At 35.3% G+C, this 24052-nt stretch overlaps 1 protein-coding gene across 2 annotated transcripts in view; it reads right to left on the reverse strand.

Annotated features, from left to right (window-relative positions):
* The window catches only part of IleRS (Isoleucyl-tRNA synthetase), a 430056-nt gene that overhangs the window by 235925 nt on the left and 170079 nt on the right, over positions 1-24052 (reverse strand). For both annotated transcript variants that reach the window (XM_090381523.1, XM_090381522.1), the window contains exon 12: positions 12580-12770. In XM_090381523.1, the coding sequence (XP_090237649.1) occupies positions 12580-12770 (191 nt within the window). The remainder of the gene's footprint in view (positions 1-12579; positions 12771-24052) is intronic.

The raw sequence follows: 24052 nt of genomic DNA on the forward strand, positions 1-24052 counted from the left end.
TTGAGGCATCTATGAATAAACAGCATTCATCTGACATATGCACGACACCTAGTTCTGTCAGCAGTCCAATAATGTCTTTGCAAAAACACAAACTGTCCTCCATAGCAAAATATTTCGAAACTTTTCATGTCTTTTTCGAAACACTGAATTCTTTGTTCCTGCTGCAAGTATATTCCACTACTGTAACTCAGAACCTAACACCTTGTTCACCTTGTTCTTTTGCAAATTTAAGTCTCGAACCAAATCATCCAACTCATCTTGTTTGATTAAATGTACTTCACTACCTGAACTTACTGGCTGATAGTCGACATCTTGTGAAGTGAAGGATTCCAGGGAATTCTCGACTTGAACTTGATCACTATTATCTTCCCCACTACTGTTATCCCAAGTTTTGGGGGTACTGGCAAATTTTCACTGTGTGGAATGGGCTGAATTGCAGAAGGTATATTTGGATATATTATAGTGTTTGCTTTTTTAGACATACTAGATATATTTGTTATACAGAAGTAACAATCATTAATGTGGTTAGATGGTTCTCACAAAACCATAGGAACTGCAAAAGGTAACGCTTTGATTTTTCCACGTAACCACTTCCTAAGATTTGTCGTACAGGTAATACAACACTTGTGAGGCACCCAAGGTTTGTTTTGATCACCAATTTTACATCCAAAATAAAAAGAATACGAAAGTTTTGTAATGTCATAGATATTTTTGCTTTGGGTCTTTGGGGTAAACCGTCCACAAACATAACAAAAATTGTCTGGATGATTGGTACACTTCCTATGGGTCTGGTTATTCATTGTAACACTAAACAAATTTCTGAAAATGTAAATTCAGTTTTGAACACTACAACATAAAAAAAAACAAATTCAATTTTTATCACTACACAGTACACAGACGTGGCAACTTAGAGAACATGCCACGATCAGTTAATACTTAGAAAATCTTGGCACAGCCTACAAAAATCTTCACCAAAAACGCTGAGTGTGCTCTCTTCAAATTGTAAATTGCTGCATTGGAATTTGAACCTAAGAACCATAGACAGAAGTCTGATTACGTTTATCACAAGAAAACCGAGGCCAGAATTGAATGCTAAAATTAAGAGAACTAACTAATATCTCTTAAAATAAATCCGTATGTCATACATTACTAGCTAGATTATGCGAAATTGGCATATTTTAGTAAAATGTAACTCCCTCTATATTTAATAACTGTGACATGATGTGAAACTATCATGAAACTATTTTCGAAATCTATACATAAAAATTGGTTAAAAACACCATTTAAGTTGTTGGAGGTCCAAATCATGTTGGCTAGTATTATTATTATATTAATACACTTATCACATTTATACTAAATATGTTTAGTTTTATTTAATAAAATCTTTTTAAAAATTCATTCGTTTTTAGTAAAAACGGTTGAAGCTGCCAAAAAGCAAGTGCAGTACATCAAATGTGCAGGTTAAACTTAACTATTTTAACATTATAATTAAACCACTGCAAAAAAGCAAACCTATTGACAAAAACATAGTCAATAGACTATTTTTTTGGAAGTGCCATAATGGGAGTTTACTACATATATATATATATATATATATATATATATATATATGGGAAAAACCACACCCCACACAAGTCGTTTTTTTCCCATTGCAGTCAATATATGTAGGACTTTTTTAAAAATATATAAAACATTAGTTCAAAATTTGACCACTGGATATGTTCTGCAGAGCTTCCTTTGAAATTTTTAATGGAATGCTTGCACCCACCCAGCAGATCGTGCCCTACAAATCTCAAGGATACAATCTGTCTCATCATATCTCAACTTTGTTGTCCTCTGTTGTTCTTGTCTCATCACTTTGTTCCATTATGGTTGTTGGGTATTTCTGTTACAGTGCCCCTTGTCTATAATCCATATCAATTTTTGAATTATCATTCTTTTTAAGCCGTTACTATTCACAACTACTTGTTATGAATATATATATATATATATATATATATATATATATATATATATATATATATATATATATATATATACAGTCATCCACTCGATTTCCACAGTTTTGCTCCTGTGCAGTCAGGTATTTACTACTAAAATTTTAGATTACGTGGCGAGTTTTGCTACTGTGCGATTTTTGTTTACAAAGTTTCAAAAATAGGAACGAAGAGCAGATTTTGAAAATTTATTTATGTTTTTTATATGATTGAAGATTTCACCATAACACTGTAAAATCCCACATAGTTCCAGCTGTCACTATTATTGAAAATGCAATAAGATCGAGTTTATAATTAGATTGCACTAATAGAGAAGCCCAATAAACTGGAAAGTGCAATTGTTTTTATTGTTTTATGGTCGTGACCTCCAGAAATGTGCTTTAGAAAAATCTCACAAAGGCATTCAAAACTGATTCTTATAATCAAACATAGCAATAAACAGTGGTTTGTCTGTCTGGTTATTTTTGAAATAACTCCCTAATTCAGGAATCCCCTGATAATGTTTTAATCGGTAAGCATTGCTTTTGCTGATTTAATATTTCTTGTTTATGTGCCTAAAATAAAGAAAGCTACAAGAAAAAAAAAATTTTAAATTTAGAGGAAAAATTAAAAATCGTTAAGGAGTTAGAAAATGGTGAAAAGGTTGTGACATTGGCCAAGAAATACAGCATAAATAAATCTAGCATTAAAGAATTAGGGAAAATTCTGAGAAAATTAAACGTTCGGTTATCTGTTCCACATCACTGGCTGCAAAAAGCACCACAAAAGTGAGAAATCCGTTAATAGAGAAAACTGAAAAATTACTTTCTTTCTGGATAGAAGATCTTAATCAAAAGAGAATGCCTCTTAGTTCAGATATTATTTGTGCCAAAGCTTTGCAAATTTTTAATCACTTAAGGCCATCCAATGCACATGGCTTTCAGGCCAGTAAGGGTTGGTTTGAAAATTTTAAAAAACGTCAAAGTCTTCACAATCTAAAATTTATTTATTTATTTATTTATTTCGTATGATGTGATCAATACACGAAGGAACCAGTTTTTTCTTGCTTCCTTCGTGTATCGTGGCCGGGATATCCAACCAACCGGTTGGTTCGGCACCATCGTGATATCCAGCCCGAGGCGGGAATCGAACCCGCGACCTTTAGGTTGCCAGGCAGGCACTTTACCTACCCGGCTAGCCCGGTCGGCAATCTAAAATTAATGGGTGAAGATACGGAAGCTGCTTCTTAGTATCCGAAAACTTTAAAGGATGCTATTGCGACTGAGGGCTATCTAGCAAGTCAAGTGTTTAATGCTCATGAGACCGGCTTATTTTGGAAGCATATGCCAAGCCAAACATTTATTTCAAAAGAAGAGAAAACTGCCCCAGGTTTCAAAGCTGCAAACGGTAGGTTAACACTTTTGTTATGTGGCAATGCAGAGGGTGACTTTAATTGTAAGCCACTTCTAATTTATAAATCAGAAAATCCTCGTGCTTTTAAAGGAATATCAAAAAGCACCTTACCAGTTCATTGGAAATTGAGCAAAAAAGCCTGGATGACAGCTAAAATCTTCAAGGATTGGTTTTAAATTGCTTTTGCATTGAAACAAAAAGTTATTGCCTAAAGAAGAACACAGAATTCAAAATCTTGCTCATTCTTGACAATGCGCTCAGTCATCCTGCACATTTGTCTGATCTGCACCCAATTGTGAAAGTTATCTTTCTTCCAGCGAATACAAGTTTGTTAAATCTGATGGACCAAGGTGTTATAGCTTCCTTTAAACTTTATTACCTAATAAGATCTTTTTTTTTATAATTGGCAGAAGCTACAGATGGAATAGGCAGTCTTTCAATTTGAGATTATTGGCAGAATTATAACATTCTTGATGCTGTAAAAAATATTAAATTTGTGTGGGGTGAAGTTAGGAACTCAACAATGAATGCAGAGTGGAAAAAGCTGTGGCCACAAAGCTGCACTAAAGAAGCCACGGTTGAAATGCTGGAGGTAGTTGAGATTGTGAGAGTTGGCAAAATGATTAGCAGAGAGGGATTTGAAGAACTGGAACCAGAAGATATCACAGACGTCCTTGAATCTCATAGAGAACAATTATCAGTGGACAATATTTTTTTGCAATGTGAAGAAGAAGATAACAAAGATGATAAAAATGAAGAAGATGCACACAAAAATTTGACCATGAAGAGACTAGCTGAGATTATTAAGACTAGCAAATCAGCTTAGCCAAAAAGCTCTGGATATGGATCCTAATTTGGAGAGGAGTTTAAATTTTTGCAGAACTTTATCATTAGCTTTAGTTTCTTATGAAGAAATTTATGGAGAAAAACAGCATGCTTCTAAGCAAACAATTTTAACAAATTTTTTTCAAAAAGTGCTGGATACCGTTGCAAGTTTATCACAGGAAAACAGTGACGAAGAAGTAATGAATTTAGATTAAAACCTAGAGGTAAGTATTATCAAGATTAATTTTATGGATATTTTCTGGTTTTTTATTTTCTTACCAAATGAAGATAATTTTTTTCAATTTAATTTTTCTTGCACTTTTTTTTTTTTTTTTGTGTATACAGGTATGGAACCCTCATTATGTCATAGAAACTACATTTCGCATAGCACAGATTTGGACTCTGCGGTGTTTTCCCAGAATGTAACTCCCGCACAAATCAGGGGACGACTGTGTATATATATATATATATGTGTTGGTTGGGGTCGCCACAAACCTGATGCTCCGAAGTAGTACCAAAATTAATTGTAAAAGGTAATAATATATATATAAAAATACAAATAAATTAGAATGAGAGTTAAAAATAAAATAATGCCAGCAGTATGGCAAGACAAGAGCGAAAATAGTCGAAATTAAACTTAAGAATCAAACCAAACAGGGAGGGAAGAGGTTTTTTTGGTTTATTTTTGTTTTATTTTACTGTAGTGGTCTATATCTCTGTTGGTGATATTTCACATAAATTTGGACCTGGTGCCTGTCGGAGGGGGTGCCGTTAAATTTCTATTTTAATTGGCTTTCAAAAATTTAATGAATTATTATTCTTATAATTAGATGTTCTAAATTATCTTAGAGATTTTCTGCTGCAATATTTTTACTCTTGTTACCCCTCTCTTCCCTCCCTGTTTGGTTTTATTCTTAAGTTTAATTTCGACTATTTTCGCTCTTGTCTTGCCATACTGCTGGCATTATTTTATTTTTAACTCTCATTCTAATTTATTTGTATGGTTATATTTCAAGCATCATGTAGAAGAATATGCTTTTTGCTGCCTCTGATGTTTGCTGTACCTTTTTATTCTAATCATGAAAGATTCAGTTTCCAACTATTTTAAACATTATTCAAATATATGTATAAGTATATGACATGACAGTAGTGGGCAAATTGCTAACGCTGCACCTGTGCTGCCATCCATAGTTCATTTTTCGTCTATATAAACTGGTTAAGATTAATTTTGTCAGTAGTGTGGCTTTGCACTGGAGTGCTCGTATCTGTTCTATTTTTAATTTTCACTGCATCAGGACCACTGCTATTCAAATCCTCTGCATTGGCTGTTCGATCTGGAGATCGGGTGGCGGACTGATCTTTTGATCGACTTGCCTTTGCGGCGATTTGTCTAGCTATCGAAATGCAATGATTCCCTGACCATTATTGGCTATGTGGTCCTCTGTTGAGATGGGGCGTAATGGTCAGTCTATTTTTGGTTTATTTTTGTTTTATTTTACTGTAGTGGTCTAGATCTCTGTTGGTGATATTTCACATAAATTTGGACCTGGTGCCCGTCAGAGGGGGCGCCGTTAAATTTCTATTTTGATTGGCTTTCAAAAATTTAATGAATTATTATTCTTATAATTAAATGTTCTAAATTATCTTAGAGATTTTCTGCTGCAATATTTTTACTCTTGTTACCCTTCTCTTCCCTCCCTGTTTGGTGTGATTCTTAAGTTTAATTTCGACTATTTTCGCTCTTGTCTTACCATACTGCTGGTGTTATTTTATTTTTAACTCTCATTCTAATTTATTTGTATGTTATATTTCAAGCATCATGTAGAGGAATATGCTTTTTGCTGCCTCTGATGTTTGCTGTACCTTTTTATTTTATTTTTATCATGAAAGACTCAGTTTCCAACTATTTTAAATGTTATTCAAATATATATATATATACAAAGGGTACTAGGAAAGTTTTGCAATATGACGCAACAATGAATCACAGGAAGCTGCTTGTTGCTGCATGTTGAGACATGTTCATACGTGCATAGTAGCCGCCACGCCAAGTCGATGGGCTCAGTTATTCATTAGTAGTGAGAGTGTAAAGTGCTTGCGATGGCATCGTGGTCACGAAATGAGATAAGGACAGTTTTGCGGTATAATTTTGTGCGTGGTTTAACCATAGACCAGTGCTTAGAAGAAATGACTCTTGCACTAGATGATGACTGTCCAAATCGTACAACGATATTCAGGTGGTATAGAGAATTCCAAAGGGGAAATTTCACTCTGGAGGATTCTGAGAGGCCGGGAAGGCCACGAACGTCAGTTACGGAGGAAAACGTTACTGCTGTGAGGAAAATGCTTGACGGAAACAGGCGAGTGACCTACCAACAGATACAGGATACTTTGGGCCTAAATGCACCAGCAATTCGTTCGATTCTGCAAGATCATTTGCACGTGAAGAAACTTTGTTCTCTCTGGGTGCTGCATCAACTGACTGAAGAGCAGATGACACAACGTGTGACTTGGTGCCGGAAGATGTTAAAAAAGTTTGATAAGGGACAATCTCGGTATGTGAACAACATCGTGACAGGTGACGAGACTTGGCTGTACTATTACGATCTGCCGACCAAGGCTCAAAACAAAGTTTGGGTCTTTGATGATGACGACACACCCGTAATTGTCAGAAAATCCTGATCTGTAAAGAAGAAAATGATAGCTGTATTTTTCAAATCGAGTGGAATTGTGGAACGTGTCGTTTTGGACACGCAGAAGACAGTCACAGCTAAGTGGTATACTGAACAATGCCTACCTAAAGTCATTGGATCTATGAAGAACCTGCGGCCAAAGTCAAGAATGGACACCTGGTACCTCCATCACGATAATGCTGCAGCTCACCACGCCAAAGCCTGCACCGAATATTTGACCACGACAGGACTGAAACTTCTCGAGCATCCTCCCTACAGTCCAGACCTTGCTACCTGCGACTTTGCACTGTTCCCGCATGTGAAAATGAAGCTAAAAGGGAGGCGGTTTTCCAGTGATGAGGACCTTCTACGGGCTTGGGACAACGAGTGTGCTTTACTCCCTAGTGAAACTTGGCAGAACTGGTTTAAAGATTGGTTTCGGAGGATGGAGAGGTGTATTGAATGTAGAGGAAATTACTTTGAAAAAATTAAATAAACAAAGCTGTATTGCAAAACTTTCCTAGTACCCTTTGTATATATAATAAATGTGTGGTTTGTAGAATAAATAAAGTGTCTGTAAAAAATAAAGTTGCTTCTCAACTGTTATATATTACTACTACTATATATATATATATATATATATATATCTGATAATTAAAATAAATATGATATTTAAAATAAAAACATCAGCCAGTAGTACAGCAATAATGCAGAGCGAAACAAAACGCAAAATAATATAAAATAAACAAACAGGGAAGGGAAAGTAGAAATAATAGGACAAAAAGGTAGTCGATAATCCCCAGTATAATTTAGTCAATTAAGTCATTAAACCCAATTAATAAAAAAGATATAAATTTAAAATAATGCCAATTATAAATAATTTAGCGGTACCCCCCTCGAAGGTACCAGTTCCAAAAGACGTGAAATATCACCAAAAAAGGGTTAAAGAAACTACCAAAAACTAAAATATCAAAATAATAGATCAAAATAATAGACTGACCATCATGCCCCATATTGACAGAGGACCACGAGGCCAATAATGGTCATGGAATCGCTGCATTTCAATCGTCATACAAATCATCGCAAAGGCAGAAATATCGAAGAACCAAACCAACCCTCCATTCTCCGATAGATCAACCAATGCAGATGATTTGCATGACGGTGGTCCTTATGCAGCGAAAAATAATCTATAGAACAGACAGCATTCTTGATCAGAGCCACACCACTGACATAATGCAAGCTTATATAATAGAAAGGAAAGAAATAGATGGCGGCACAGGCGCTGCTTATTTAGCATATCAACCCACTACTACCACTAATTTATATCATGTGAGGTAAAAATTAGGCAAAAGTAATAAAAATAAATAGATATGGCTATGTAGCTATCATTAGAGGCAGCAAATGCACATCCTCCACATGATGCCTAATTATATCTGATAATTAAAATAAATATGATATTTAAAATAAAAACATCAGCCAGTAGTACGGCAATAATGCAGAGCGAAACAAAACCCAAAATAATATAAAATAAACAAATAGGGAAGGGAAAGTAGAAATAATAGGACAAAAAGGTAGTCGATAATCCCCAGTATAATTTAGTCAATTAAGTCATTAAACCCAATTAATAAAAAAGATATAAATTTAAAATAATGCCAATTATAAATAATTTAGCGGTACCCCCCTCGAAGGTACCAGTTCCAAAAGACGTGAAATATCACCAAAAAAGGGTTAAAGAAACTACCAAAAACTAAAATATCAAAATAATAGATCAAAATAATAGACTGACCATCATGCCCCATATCGACAGAGGACCACGAGGCCAATAATGGTCATGGAATTGTCATGGAATGGTCATATAGCTACATAGCCATATCTATTTATTTTTATTACTTTTGCCTAATTTTTACCTCACATGATATAAATTAGTGGTAGTAGTGGGTTGATATGCTAAATAAGCAGCGCCTGTGCCGCCATATATTTCTTTCCTTTCTATTATATAAGCTGGTTAAGCTTGCATTATGTCAGTGGTGTGGCTCTGATCAAGAGTGCTGTCTGTTCTATAGATTATTTTTCGCTGCATAAGGACCACCGCCATGCAAATCATCTGCATTGGTTGATCTATCGGAGAATGGAGGGTTGGTTTGGTTCTTCGATATTTCTGCCTTTGCGATGATTTGTATGACGATTGAAATGCAGCGATTCCATGACCATTATTGGCCTCGTGGTCCTCTGTCGATATGGGGCATGATGGTCAGTCTATTATTTTGATCTATTATTTTGATATTTTAGTTTTTGGTAGTTTCTTTAACCCTTTTTTGGTGATATTTCACGTCTTTTGGAACTGGTACCTTCGAGGGGGGTACCGCTAAATTATTTATAATTGGCATTATTTTAAATTTATATCTTTTTTATTAATTGGGTTTAATGACTTAATTGACTAAATTATACTGGGGATTATCGACTACCTTTTTGTCCTATTATTTCTACTTTCCCTTCCCTGTTTGTTTATTTTATATTATTTTGCGTTTTGTTTCGCTCTGCATTATTGCCGTACTACTGGCTGATGTTTTTATTTTAAATATCATATTTATTTTAATTATCAGATATAATTAGGCATCATGTGGAGGATGTGCATTTGCTGCCCCTAATGATAGCTACATAGCCATATCTATTTATTTTTATTACTTTTGCCTAATTTTTACCTCACATGATATATATATATATATCATTTTTTAATTCAATAGTAATAGCATAAAATGGTACCAATCATAACAAATTAAAATTTAAAAACAAAATAGGCAGTGAATATCTGTGACCTACAAAGGACCCTATCAACCTCTATATAAAGCAAAGTTAATAATAATCATAATAATTCCATATTTTTTTTTACAAATTACAAATATAAAATACAAAAATCTAAAAAACCCAAAAATACCAAAAAATAGTGAAAGAACAAAATTTATCAGTTATTATTGAATAATTTATCAGTTATATATATATATATATATATCTGCAGAGAGATCTGCATCTGTTCACTGTCCAACGAAGGCAGTTTTCCTGAAAATATCGTACAGCAACTTATGGTCAACTCAAAATGACACCTAACCCACTTAAGCAACACAGCCTGCCCCATCACTGGCATACATACTAAACAGCTATCACTATAAAATTTCAGTATTGTGTATGGGTCTAATGACAGAAATTGCCATAGAGTCTTTCCAAAAAGATGTTTCAGTGTTAACTTAATGTGCTCTACTTAGTGGCCACTTTATTAGGTACACCTACCAAATAGCAAGTGGGCCTCTGTGCTTCTTGCTATATTTACATTGGTTTTGGCTGCTGACCCTTGATGACGAAATTAAAATCACTGGTACTATAGCATTAAGTACTATATATATTTTTATTTTAATTTACCTTTTATTTTACAGGTAACTATTTATTTTTTCCATTGTCAATACATTTGATGTGGTCAGCATTCCTCCATTTATACTCTAATCTACATATCTATATTCTGCTATTACAGGCAGTGCCCCTTGTCCATAATCCATACTAATTTTTGAATTATCATTCTTTTTAAGCTGTTACCATTCACTTCAACTACTTGTTATGAATACACAGAGAGAGAGAGAGATCTACATCCATTCACTGTCCAAAGAAGGCAGTTCTCCTGAAAACATGGTACATAGTACAGCAACTTATGCTCAACTCAAAATGACCCTAACCCACTTAAGCAATTCAGCCTGCCCATCACTGGCATACATACTAAACAGCTAAACAACTATCACTATAAAATTTCAGCATTATGTATGGGTCTAATGACAAATTGCCATACAGTCTTTCCTAAAAGATGTTTCAGTGTTAACTGAATGTGTTCTACTTAGTGGTCACTTCATCAGGTACACCTACCTAATAGCAAGTGGGGCTCCCCCACCCCTTTAGCCCTCAAGAATATCCTGAATTCATTGTGGCCATGGAGATGCTTGTCTATTCTCACTCAACTGCTTCCCACTGTTGTTTCCAATTTGATAGCTGCAGATCTCTCCAGAGAGTTTATTCCATAAGGACAAAACTATACTGACCTGGGGGAGACCCCTTGCATTAGGCTGAATTCGCTTTTGTATTCCTGGAACCAGTTCTGTACAATTCTGGTTTTGTAACATGACATATTATTCTGTTGAAAGAACAACTTTACAGATGTACACACTGCAGCCATGAAGGGATGTGCGTGTGTACACATACACACAAAATATAAAAAACAAAAACAATAAATAAACATTTTACATACAGAGAGATTTATGAAGATATAGCATAACTTCAGGAGCTGATTTCTGAGGTAACTGTTAGTAAAAAAGTTTATACGAACACCAGCCTGATTCTGAATAATTAAGAAGTTTGTAGATTCTCAGCAATGTGCTATTGCAAATAGCACTCATAACTTATGCACTAACACAACCCTGATCGAATGTTACCTGTTCAGTATACAGAACCATATTGTGTGCAATGTTAATCCTTTGTATTCCAATGTTAATCCTTTGTGTTCCAATGTTATTTACAAGATGACTTTACATTTACAAGTGCTGGAATATGGTGATATGGTGTATGTTTGGATTTTGTGATGGAAATGCTGCTACTGAATACCAGCAATGTTTTCTGAACCTCAGAGTTCCAAACTGACAAGTTATTGGCTTTGTTTTCCAAATGATGCAAGATACCAGCTCACTTCCCAGCATTCACAACCATATGAACATACAATTCGACAGGATGTGACTGAGCAGGATAACATTGTTGAAGCAGTATAGTGTAGTCCTTATGCTAGTATGTGAAGGATACCCGTGCATCTCAGCATTTCTAAATCAAAAGTATATGTGGTTATTGTCAAAGACCATGTGCAAATACAATAATGTGCTTTCCAACTACATAAAACTATATTAAAAATAAATTGATTTGTTTTTAATTTAATTATATATAACATCAATGACATTCATTTGGGTAGTTATGGAAAAAATTAGCACAACTTCTAAATGTAACATAATATTGAGGGTAATTATTATAAAAAAAAACAATAATTATTTACAAACACAATAATAACTATGCTGTTGTCTTCAACAATGACTACATCAAATTCTCTTTCAAAGATTTATCTAGGCTTCCCATAAAAACTTAACTGTTCCCCTTTTAATCCCTTAAATGAATGCTGGGTTGATTTTGGGTCTGGGAAGTGGGCAGGCCATGCAATGGGCCTTATCCATTTATTAGAGAAATTCTCATACAAATGGTCTCTGCCTATGCAACTAAATGAAGAGGAACTTTGGCGAGTAAACCATGTATATCATTCCTTTAAAAAATATATATATCTATATAGGATTCTCCAGTAAATCATCCAGCCAGAACATAAGAACTGATTAAGCAGTCAGCTGCTGGTGCCTTGTGAGCACAAGGTTGCAAGAACAACCCTGTGCTCATAATTCTCTTTTTTATATGCCCATTGTTTACAGATAAAGCTGTTTTCTCCATAAAATACTCCACACATTGAGTGTCCTGTGCCCTCTGCTGTTACTTTCATTTCATGTTGTCAGCAGGCTTTCAAAGGGCATAAGTCATGAAAGCCTATCAGCAGGCTTCAAATGCCCACTAAAAAATTAATCAATTAGAAAAACATTTAAATGTGGTAAAAGGAGCCAAAAAATATTACAAACCAATAGGTTTCCTGATTACACTTCAAAAGTAAATCAGCCATATGCTCTACTCGAATAAACCAAGAAGGAACTGCACGGTAAATGAGAGGTGTTTCTGAACGCCAGCAGAAAGGATAACTGTGTTTGACAGTGCTCTGATGTACTAAACGTCCCGCAGTTTTTAGATACCTTATTATGTTTTTATCAGCATCCTAAAATAAAAACAAATATAATAAAGTAATAATATAATAAATAACCAATAATAATAACACATCACAAATATTAAATAAACAGTCTTGATCTCTTTGTAAATTATAGAAGTTATTATAACTATGGATTAGAAGACAGGGAATATTCTTTGAATAGGAATTCACATATATTATTATTAGTAAATATTATCATATTTGATGTACCAAAAGTATTTGGCACAGCAAATACTTTTGCCTGTGCTTTCTGACGCTTTCAGTTTAATCAATGAAAATCCAAGATATAAGCAAAATATTTAAGTACATTCTACTTTGATTATGAAACCGCTAGCAATTAATTTTCATCAATGATGGTAGCTGGATCACTGTGTTTACTGCAATTCATACATTGAACTCAAAGTTAAATGCAGCTAACAAAGATAGCAAAACTGGAAATTATATTAATCATTGCTGCTGTAATCTCTGATGAAGTTCTATAAAAATTCCATCAAATCCCATAACAGAAAATCCTTAGCAGGTGATATCACAGAGGAAGTATTAATATGAACTTTACTGTTATACTCACTAAAAACTAAATACAAACTAAAAATAACAGTTTGCCACAGTTCTCTAAGGTAGAACTACAGCAAAACTTTTCCATGCAAATCCATGACTGGTCAGTCCATTATCCAATGTAATCTATATCAAGCATGCTTTAGATTGTCTTTTACTAATCCTAACTGACAGCTTATTCCACTCAAAGTTCCCTTTATTCAAAGATTACCATTCAAAAAATAAATCATTTCATTAACTTTAACGTCAAGTATTCAGGTGAACCTTCTAAATCAACTTTTTAATATTTGAAAGACATCCATTTTAAATTAAAACGTACTTCAGTTTTTTGTTATGTTATACTTGGGTAAAGAAAGGGTTGTTTGTAAATTTCAAAGGGAAATAAATTAAAAAATTAACAAAATGCAAGCAGACGTAAATGCACTTCCTAATAACTAAAGCAGAAATTAAAATAACTTTCTATACAATAAAACCAGTCCTAATCTATCTATTAATACGGAAGCCGTTTTCTTGAGGCAGCCATTTTGAACAATAGGACTAATCGATTAAGCTGAAAGTGGTCTTAAATTGAAGATATTTCTTCCTAGGTGTGCAGACAAATATAAAAAATTCTGAATAGTTTTATTTTACAGAATGGGTCAGAAACTCTCCATAAAATATGATAATTTTGCAATAATTAATCATTCTCTCTCTCTCTCTCTTAAAGATTGGATTGCAAATACAGGTAGTTCCCGACTTTACAAGTTAATTTGTTCCTCACACGCGCTCATAAAGCTAAAATTCGTAAAGCGGGAATTTTTTCCCATAGACAATGTTAAAAACAGGGGCTTTGTTCTCAACAATGATTGATTTATCTAAATAAATGAAAACATATCTTGTAAAATCAAGCAAATTATAATTTAAAGAAATTATTCATGACTTTCAAATGTTAAAGAATGTTTATTCTTAATCATCATCGACTCTGCAATCTTGGTCAATCGCTCGTTCGCTCGTTCTTGGTTTGTTGTACAAAGAGTCGTCTTCTTCAGAAATGTTTCAAGAGGTGTTTGTTTACAAGATAATCTCTTCTCTTTTCTTTATAAATTTCATGATAGCATGCATAAGCATTTTTTAATGGCATGCACAAATAGCGACTAACTAACACGATACACACAAATGAGATTGCAACTACCACGATTTATGCAGAGTAACAAGTTTACAAAGCTTTAAAAAAAGGAATGAAGAGAAGATTCTGAAAATTTATTTATGTTTCTTATATGATTGAAGATTGCAGTGAAGGGGAAACACATTTCACCATAATAACATAAAAACCCACACAATTCCAGCTATCGGTATTTTTGCAAATGCAATAAGATCGAGTTTACTACCTGCTTATAACTGATTGCACTAACAAAAAAGCCCAATAAACTGGAAAGTGCAAATTGTTTTTATTGTTTTATGGTCATGACCTCCAGAAATGTGTTTTAGAAAAATATCAAAAAGGCGTTCAAAATTGATTCTGATAACGGAGCATATGATAACGATGAAAGTGTAGTGAGTTTTAATGATTTTAATTGGTAACAAATACAATTTCCATTATAAAAATTACCTTTTGGAGAGATAAATAGCTTAGTTATATAGCAAAAATTTCAACTTCTGAGGTCCTGGAATGAATTACGATATTTTCAAGATATCGTAATTCATTCTGATAATTATTACGATATTTTCAAGATACGATGGTGTCTCTGGAACGTATTAATATCGCAAAGTGGGGTGCACTGTATTGTATAGCTGCCCACATGGTTTGAAATGCGGTATTTATGAATGTTCAACATTCATTTTTTGCAATTAATGTTCATATTTTCAATTTTGTTGATACTTGGGAGAAAAAAAAAAAACCTCGTAAATCCAGGAACTCGTAAAGTGGGTTTGTTTGTTTGTTATTTGGTTTTTAGGAGCATTAGCAACTAAGGCCATATTGCTCCGGGATATGCGGTGGTCATTCCTTGACCTTTCCGCATACTCCGTATTTGGTGGTGACGGGCTCGAACCCCGGTCTAATCAAGAAGCATGTGCTACGCACTGCTGCTCCTTCCCACCTGGCTACTCGTAAAGTGGGAAGGAACTGCCTGTATAATTGCTTTGGTAGTGAATAGAAAGGAAAAAAAAAAAGAAAAAAAGAAATGTCCTATATTATATGCAGACAATATTTCATTAGCTACATCAGCGATAGTTGTGCTCACTAGGGCAAGTGAGTATCACACTTACTTGGCTCTCAAGGCAGCTCTTCCAGGGAGAGGCTTTCTCATTGCACTATGGATTAGCTGACTCCTGTCAAAACTGGGATAGACGTAGTGTGGAGTTTTTGTTAATAGGTGGTTCCATCTGTGCTCCCCTTTTTTTATAATCAAAAAATAGGCTGTTGTTGGGAGGTGGTGTGCAAGGGGAGAAGTTAGAAAATGGACAAAAGTGTAAATACCCTCTGGGTCTACCGGCACCAGGGGTCTTACCCAACTCGGCATTTATGTTATTGTGTGTTTTGCAGGCTCTGTAAAGGCCAGATGTGAAAAATGGACAGTTATTTATATATTAATATGGAAGCTGCTTTCTTGAGATGGCCATTGTGAACGATAGGGCTGAAAGTGGTCTCAAATTGAAGATATTTCTTCCTAGGTGTACATTCGACATGTACTGGCTTACCTGCTCATGACAAAACACGGACTACATTTCTTTAGGACAGCTAGAGAAAAACTTTGCTACAAATTACAAAATTTTTGCAACGATACAGCTAGTATTATATTAATATAGATAAAAATATAAAAGTAATAATATACTGCATTAAAGAAGCAACTGTGAGGGCATAACATGAAATTATGTAAAGTTAAGTTCCTATTTGCCACTTCTCCTATATGAAATATTGAAAATTCTTCGAAAAGTATAGGCATGTGAGTTTATACAAGTAGAATTGGCGCCTCGTAGCCAGGTGGGCAGGAGCAGCAGTGAGTATCACACGCTTCTTGATTAGACCGGGGTTCGAGCCCATGACCACCAAATACGGAGGATGCGGAAAGGTCAGGGAATGACCACCGCATATCTCCGGAGCAATATGGCCTTAGTTGCTAATGTTCCTAAAAACCAAATAACAAACAAACAAGCTGACCGGGCTAGTCGGGTGGGTTAAGTGCCTGCTTGGCAACCCAAAAGTCGCGGGTTTGAATTCCGTCTCGGGCTTGGATCACAGTACTGCAAAAACCTTTGGAGGTGCATTATGGCCACAGAAGCCGATGCGCCAACAACTAACTAAAACAAACAACAAGTAGAATTCTTACTGGATTTAGTACTAAGCAAAAAAGACTCACTCCAAGGGCTCCTGATTCAGGTGGATACTCCTAAATTAAAATGTTGTTTGCATGAACTAAAATCTATTTGCTCTCTAATTGAATCCACTGATACTTTTTTTTTTTTTTTTTCGAAATTTAAATTTTGCAACATTGTTAGGTGAAATAGCAAGATATGCCATTGGCTGTCGATATTTTTTTAATGTGATATGGTTACCATTCATTCTTAGTTTCTCTGTTACTCAACTTTTTCAATAAAATAAAAAAATCAATATATCAGCAATTAAGGTAATGATCATAAGTTTTCATTCTAAATGTTGCAAAGGATAATACCATTAACAAATTCAAAGGTCTCTAACAAAAAGTATGATAAAACTTTCTTACTAATCACATTACTGGTCCATTATCCAAAATAATCTATCTACATATATGTCTGACCAACTTTTACTAATCCTGACTGACAACTAATGCTAATCAAATTTCTCTTCTTTCAGAGATCGCTAAAGTATTTAATACCATTTAACCTTCTAAACCATCCTTATAATATCTGAAAGAAATTCAGATTAAAGTAAAATTTACTTCATTTTCATTAAAAAACAACAACAAAAAAAAAAAAAATTCCAAAATCTAAGCAGAGGTAAAAATTCAATCGTAATGAACCACCTGTACACATACTTTGTACAGGTGGTTATAAAGTCTTATTCCAGTTTAAAAAAATTAACTCAAGTAGGTTGTATCAATATTTTTAGGTGCACTGGCATAGATGCAAAAAAGTGCCTATTATCTTCAACCACGTTAATTCATCTGCACATAATGACTTGACTCCTAGTGGACGGATTTTCATAAAATTTTAGATTTAGCTCTTAAAGAATGATTAGTCAAGCTCCCTAAATGTCACTAAAATTGGACCAATAGCAATTTTTCTTTCTTTTTTTTTTCATTATATCACACAGGCTATCCATATACTGTATATCTTAGCTCAAGAAAAGCATTAATCCCTCCAATGAGTGCACAGAAGCAATGTTTGCTTCTGTGCACTCATTGGAGGAATTAATGAGCAATATGGTAGATGTACAGATACAAAATGGTCTCGGTGTTTGCAAATAAACTCACTTTTTGCTTGTTTTTTTTGTTATAAATCACAAATTATTACTATTTGCTAATGTAACTGAGATGTAACATGCTATGCACATTATTAACAATTTTTTGAATTGTTGGATTTTTTAAAATAAAAATTTTTTTAATTTTGATCACTACAATTAAATTTATGCTACCTCATATGTTGTGGGGCCTCCGTAGCCAGGTGGGAAGGAGCAGCAGTGTGTAGCACACGCTTCTTGATTAGACCGGGGTTCGAGCCCGTCACCACCAAATACGGAGAAGGCGGAAAGGTCAGGGAATGACCACCGCATATCCCGGAGCAATATGGCCTTAGTTGCTAATGCTCCTAAAAACCAAAATAACAAAACAAACAATAACCTCATATGTTGTCTAAGTAAGACTAAGGATTCCATCAGCATTGGGCATACTCAATCCATTCAAAGCCTTAAACACCTCAATCAGATCTTTCTCAGGCGCCTGGTTTCCAGATGCTTCAATTGCTGAACTGAAGCCACTCACCGGTTCCAACAGATCCAGATCCTTCTGTAAATGAGGCTTCCAGACTTGTATTCAGTACTCAAGATATGGCTTAACCATTACCTTATACAATGTGATAATTGCTTTATTGTTACTGCTGGCAAAATTCATATCATTACAAAACCCCATGAGCTGTCCTAGCAGCCTGTCTACACTGTTCAGAGAACTTTATGTCTCATTGTACAATTACCTGTAAGTCTTTTTCATTCTCCACTACTCTCAAGTGTCATACCACAAAGCTGGACTGCCACTCATATACAACACCGTGCATTTATCAATATTAAATTGCTACTTAGCCCATCTGCCTAATTTTTCTAGATCTTATTGCAGTAGCATACCCTGATTACTGTTCATTAACTACAATAATTTTTATATTAAAGTAATATCTATAGTACTGGATATTAATTTTATTTCATTATAAAATGATCAAACATGTGTGGGATGCCCTTCGGCTTCGCACTGAATGCCGACAGCCAACTCCTCGGTCACTTGGTGAGCTAAGGTCTGCGCTGGTGGAAGAATGGGATTTGTTGCCACAGAATCTTATAGCCACCCTTATATCAAGCATGATTCACTGCTGTCAGGCCTGTTTAGCCATTGCAGGAGATCATACACTGTACTGATGTCATAGTAGTAGTAGTGGCATGTGATGCAAGAAAGCAAATGTATGAGCTTATGCAGCATCAGCCAAAAAAAAAAAAAAAATCACACCATTCCCTCCAAATGCCTGTCCAGTTCCTCCTTAAATTTATTCAACCTATCAACTTCCACAACGACAGATGGAAGTTTGTTCCAGCAATTAACCACCCGCTGGCTAAAGGCAAATTTCCGCACATCTAATCTACATCTGTCTTTTCTTAATTTGAATTTATGCCCCCTTAGGTTCGTAATCTGAACAAGTGGAAGGATCCCATCAGAATTCAGCATGCTCAACCCATCCAAGGCCTTATACACCTCAATTAGATCACCGCGCAGGTGCCTAGTCTCCAGTCACTGCAATTTGCAGAACTTAACCCTCTCTTGATAAGAGGATCCCTTCATTCCCCTCACCAATCTTGTTGCCCTTCTCTGTACACGCTTAAGTAAATCTATATCCTTCCTAAAATGAGGCCTCCAGACCTGTACGCAGTACTCAAGGCATGGCCTGACCATTGCCTTATACAGAGGGATAATCACCTCCTTTTCCCTGCTAGCAAAATTCCTATATATCATTGACAAAACCCCATGACCTGCCCTGGCAGCCTGTCTGCATTGCTCAGAAAACTTCATATCTGCCTGCACAATTACTCCCAGGTCTTTTTCATTTTCTACCACCTTAAGTGTAGTACCACACAGTTGGTACGTTTCTCTGCGATTACTTCTACCCATATGCAGTACTTTGCATTTGTCAAGGTTAAACTTCAGTTGCCACTTCTTAGCCCATCTGCCCAAATTATCTAGATCCTGTTGCAGTAGCACACTGCCATTAACAACCCTGCCAACCTTTGTATCATCTGCAAACTTCGACACTAAGCCTGATATACCTTCATCAATATCATTGATAAATATACAAAACAACAGTGGACCCAACCGAACCCTGTGAGACTCCACTAATAACATTAGTCCAAGAAGAACAGCACCCATTGATTACCACCCTCTGTCTTCTCCCACTTAACCATCCTTTTATCCATTGTAGCAACTTACCCTTAATACCACTCTGCTCCAATTTGTACAATAGTCTTCCATGCGCAACAGTGTCAAAAGCTTTCCTGAATGTCATGTGACCATATTTTTGAGCATCTTGTATTGACTTCTGTATGTGACCATTTTGATAAATTTTGTACAACCCCTATAAATGTCCCTTATACCTATCCATAGTTTCTCGCTGTCTCTCCATTTCATAGTTATTCTATGGTACACTGCCATGCCAAATTTGTCCCACTTCATCACAATCTGTACGAGACACCACACTTTCTACGTGTTCTGTTAATTATGTCGAGCATAGTAGTTAGCTGTACTATGAGTCTATAGTCCATATATAAGACCAAGGCAAGAGATAACATAGGAGTAAGGGAATTTCCGTCAGCTTGATCTGCTCTTTTTTTATTTCCCGGGATTTCAAGCATGCCCTGAAATCCAGAAAAGGAACCATTTTTCTGTTTTCTCTAAAATTACATTTGGCACAATCTGACTTTTTTCAAAATAATGCACAAAAAGAAAGATTTATATTGCAGTGCATTTAATGCACTCAAAGCTGGTATACAAGGTGTGGCTATTAAATAGTGAGGCTGCACATGCAACTACTACACGCCAAGTGCCAATGTGTGAAACAAAGGCACAGTAGTTTGAACCTTTTCCAAGTTGCCTGACAAGTCATGAGCTCTTTACATAGTATCTTCCAACAGGCTCATTCGATTTGCATATGAGACAAGTTTTCATTACCTTGTGTTTTTGCAGTTTATTGGAAATATGACAGACAAGAGAACTGAACGAACCAACCTCAAATTTTTAACAAAGCTAAAAAAAACACCAACTGAAAGTTATGAGTTGTTACGTCAAGTTTATGGGGAAGATACTACGTCAAGAGCTCATGTATTTGAATGGCACAAAACATTTTTTGAAGTGGAAGACGACGAATAACAAGGCTGTCCAATATCCATAAAAACTGATGAAAATATGGACCAAGTAAGGCCAATGATTAGAAGTGATCATCGTTTAAGCATTACAATGGTTGTATCAGAACTCAATATGGACAAAAACTGTCAGACAAATTTTAACTTAAAATTAAGGCATAAGAAAAGTGTGTGCCAAGATGGTGCCATTCGAATGAAAATTAAACAATGAGAAGACTCCAAGTTTGTGAAGGTGTTTCGGGAAAAAAAAAAAAAAAAAAAAAAAAAAAAAAACCCCGAAGATGATCCAGGTTTTGAATACCATAATTACTTATGATGAAAGTTAGCTGTTCCAGTATGACCCAGATACTAAAAGATGGTCAATGCAATGTATAAGACAAAAGTCCTCCAGACCAAAAAACAAAAAAAGCAAGAATGTCAAAATCAAAAATGAAACCATATTTTGATCGCATTATAATTCTTATAAATAATGTGTCTATCTTGTAATTTGGAAATAATTCATGTAAGAATATCTATTAGTAATAGTAATTCTGCATTTTCACATCTCCAGGTTTAAAACTTGTTTGTCGTTGCTGGACTAGTTAAAAGCAAAACTGTAATGTGACCAGCACATGTGTGATATAAAAAGTATGGCAATCACCCCCCACCTCTGAGTTTAACTTATGCATGTAGTCTTTGGCTGTGAAATTATTTGGTGTTTGTGTGCATATAATATAATAATATATTGTGTTATTAAAATGAACTTTTCTCCATGATAAAGAAAACAAATACAAAAAACAAGGTAAAATTCTTTCATTCACAGTAAAGTGTATACATACAAAGGTACTCACATTCATGTTAAGGAAAATTAAGCTACATGAAGAACTTAATGGGGATCGAAGGGTGACATGAGTAATTACAGACCAGTTAGTTTAACTTCTGTTCCAGGCAAAATAATGGAGTCACTGGTTAAAGATGCATTGCAGGATCATCTAGACAAGACTGCAGCAATAATTCACACACAGCATGGGTTTGTTAAGGGAAAGTCCTGTCTGACAAATTTGATAGGATATTATGATGTGGTTGCAAAGGAACTGGATGCAAAAACTAATTTTGATATCATATATTTGGATTTCAGAAAAGCTTTTGACACTGTTGCACATGGAAGACTATTGTACAAATTGGAGCAGAATGGTATTAAGGGTAAGTTGCTACAATGGATAAAAGGATGGCTGAGTGGGAGAAGACAGAGGGTGGTAATCAATGGGTGCTGCTCTTCGTGGACTAATGTTATTAGTGGAGTCCCACAGGGTTCGGTGTTGGGCCCACTGTTGTTTTGTATATTTATCAATGATATTGATGAAGGTATATCAGGCTTAGTGTCGAAGTTTGCAGATGATACAAAGATTGGCAGGGTTGTTAATGACAATAATGGCAGTGTGCTACTGCAACAGGATCTAGATAATTTGGGCAGATGGGCTAAGAAGTGGCAACTGAAGTTTAACCTTGACAAATGCAAAGTACTGCATATGGGTAGAAGTAACCCCAGAGAAACGTAGTGTGGTACTACACTTAAGTGGTTGTGGCACTACAACTGTGTGGTACTACACTTAAGATGGTAGTACCACACAGTTGAAAATGAAAAAGACCTGGGTGTAATTGTGCAGTCAGATATGAAGTTTTCTGAGCAATGCAGACAGGCTGCCAGAGCAGGTCATTAGGTTTTGTCAATGATATACAGGAATTTTGCTAGCAGGGAAAAGGAGGTGATTGTCCCTCTGTATAAGGTAATGGTCAGGCCTTGAGTACTGCGTACAGGTCTGGAGGCTTCATTTTAGGAAGGATTTAGATTTGCTTGAGTGTGTACAGAGAAGGGCAACAAGATTAGTGAGGGGAATGAAGGGATCCTCTTACAAAGAGACGCTTAAGTTCTGCAAATTGCAGTGGCTGGAGACTAGGCACCTGCGCGATCTGATTGAGGTGTATAAGGCCTTGAATGGGTTGAGCACGCTGAATTCTGATGGGATCATTCCATTTGTTCAGATTACGAACCTAAGGGGGCATAAATTCAAATTAAGAAAAGATAGATGTAGAATTTATGTGCGGAAATTTGCTTTTAGCCAGCGGGTAGTTAATTGCTGGAACAAACTTCCATCTGTTGTTGTAGTTGATAGGTTAAATAAATTTAAGGAGGAACTGGACAGGCATTTGGAGGGAATGGTTAGATTTTTTTTTTTGGCTGATGCTGCATAAGCTCATACACTTGCTTTCTTGCATCACATGCCACTACTACTACTACTTCTACTGTAAGGCAGAATGTAAGGCTTAATAGTAAACAGGAAGATGCTCATACATTTACAGATCTATGAATTCAATAAACTTATTGAATTTTATTAAAATTGTTGTTAGAATGACTCGTTTATTCTGCCGATAGCTTAATGTGAAAATCAGTATATTTTATGTCATTAACATTAGTTTCAAGATAAGAAAACAAGTTAAAAAAATTTTTTTTTTTTTTAGATGTGTCTTTTTCTTTCTTCTTTTATATATGATATTTTTCTAGATGAAAACAAGTATGGAAATTTTGGGGAGGTCTGTTAATTTTGCATTGAACTTGGTGGAGGAGTCACAAATGGGTTGTTCCCCTACTCTTTAAACTCTTATGTCCTCAATTAAAGAATGGAGATAGAGGAATCCATACTAGCAACACCATTTCAGTTAAATCAGAAGGTTATATCAAGTTTCATTTCAGAGGAAGGCCATAATTTTAGAAAATAGCATCACTTTGTTTTCTTTGGCATTTGATAAGGAAACTCTGTTATTTGTTTTCTCTGTCACAGTGGTGTCACTAGGTCTCAACACCTGTGCCATCAGCCTTTGCCAAAAAGTCATCACCACCTTCAGTGACCATTTAATTCATCTCCAGATTGAAATGTACATTTTTGTTCTAGCATCAGTAATATTGGGATCTAACATGGACACAACTAATGTGTATATCGTTGTGTACTCATATCAGCAAGGCTTCTCAAGCCATACTTTGATGATGCTTATATGCTATTGCAGCAATAGTGCTGATGTTCTGATCAGCTAGTGAAAATGCTTAAACACCTGGAATACTGGCCTTTGTAACTGGCTTGAGCCCATCTTTAAAACATTTAAATACCATCCAGCTGTGTCACAAGGAAGCACA

The sequence above is a fragment of the Mastigoproctus giganteus genome, chromosome 9, assembly GCF_048544385.1.
Source record: "Mastigoproctus giganteus isolate SK-2022 chromosome 9, ASM4854438v1, whole genome shotgun sequence".
Taxonomy (NCBI): Eukaryota; Metazoa; Arthropoda; class Arachnida; order Uropygi; family Thelyphonidae; genus Mastigoproctus; species Mastigoproctus giganteus.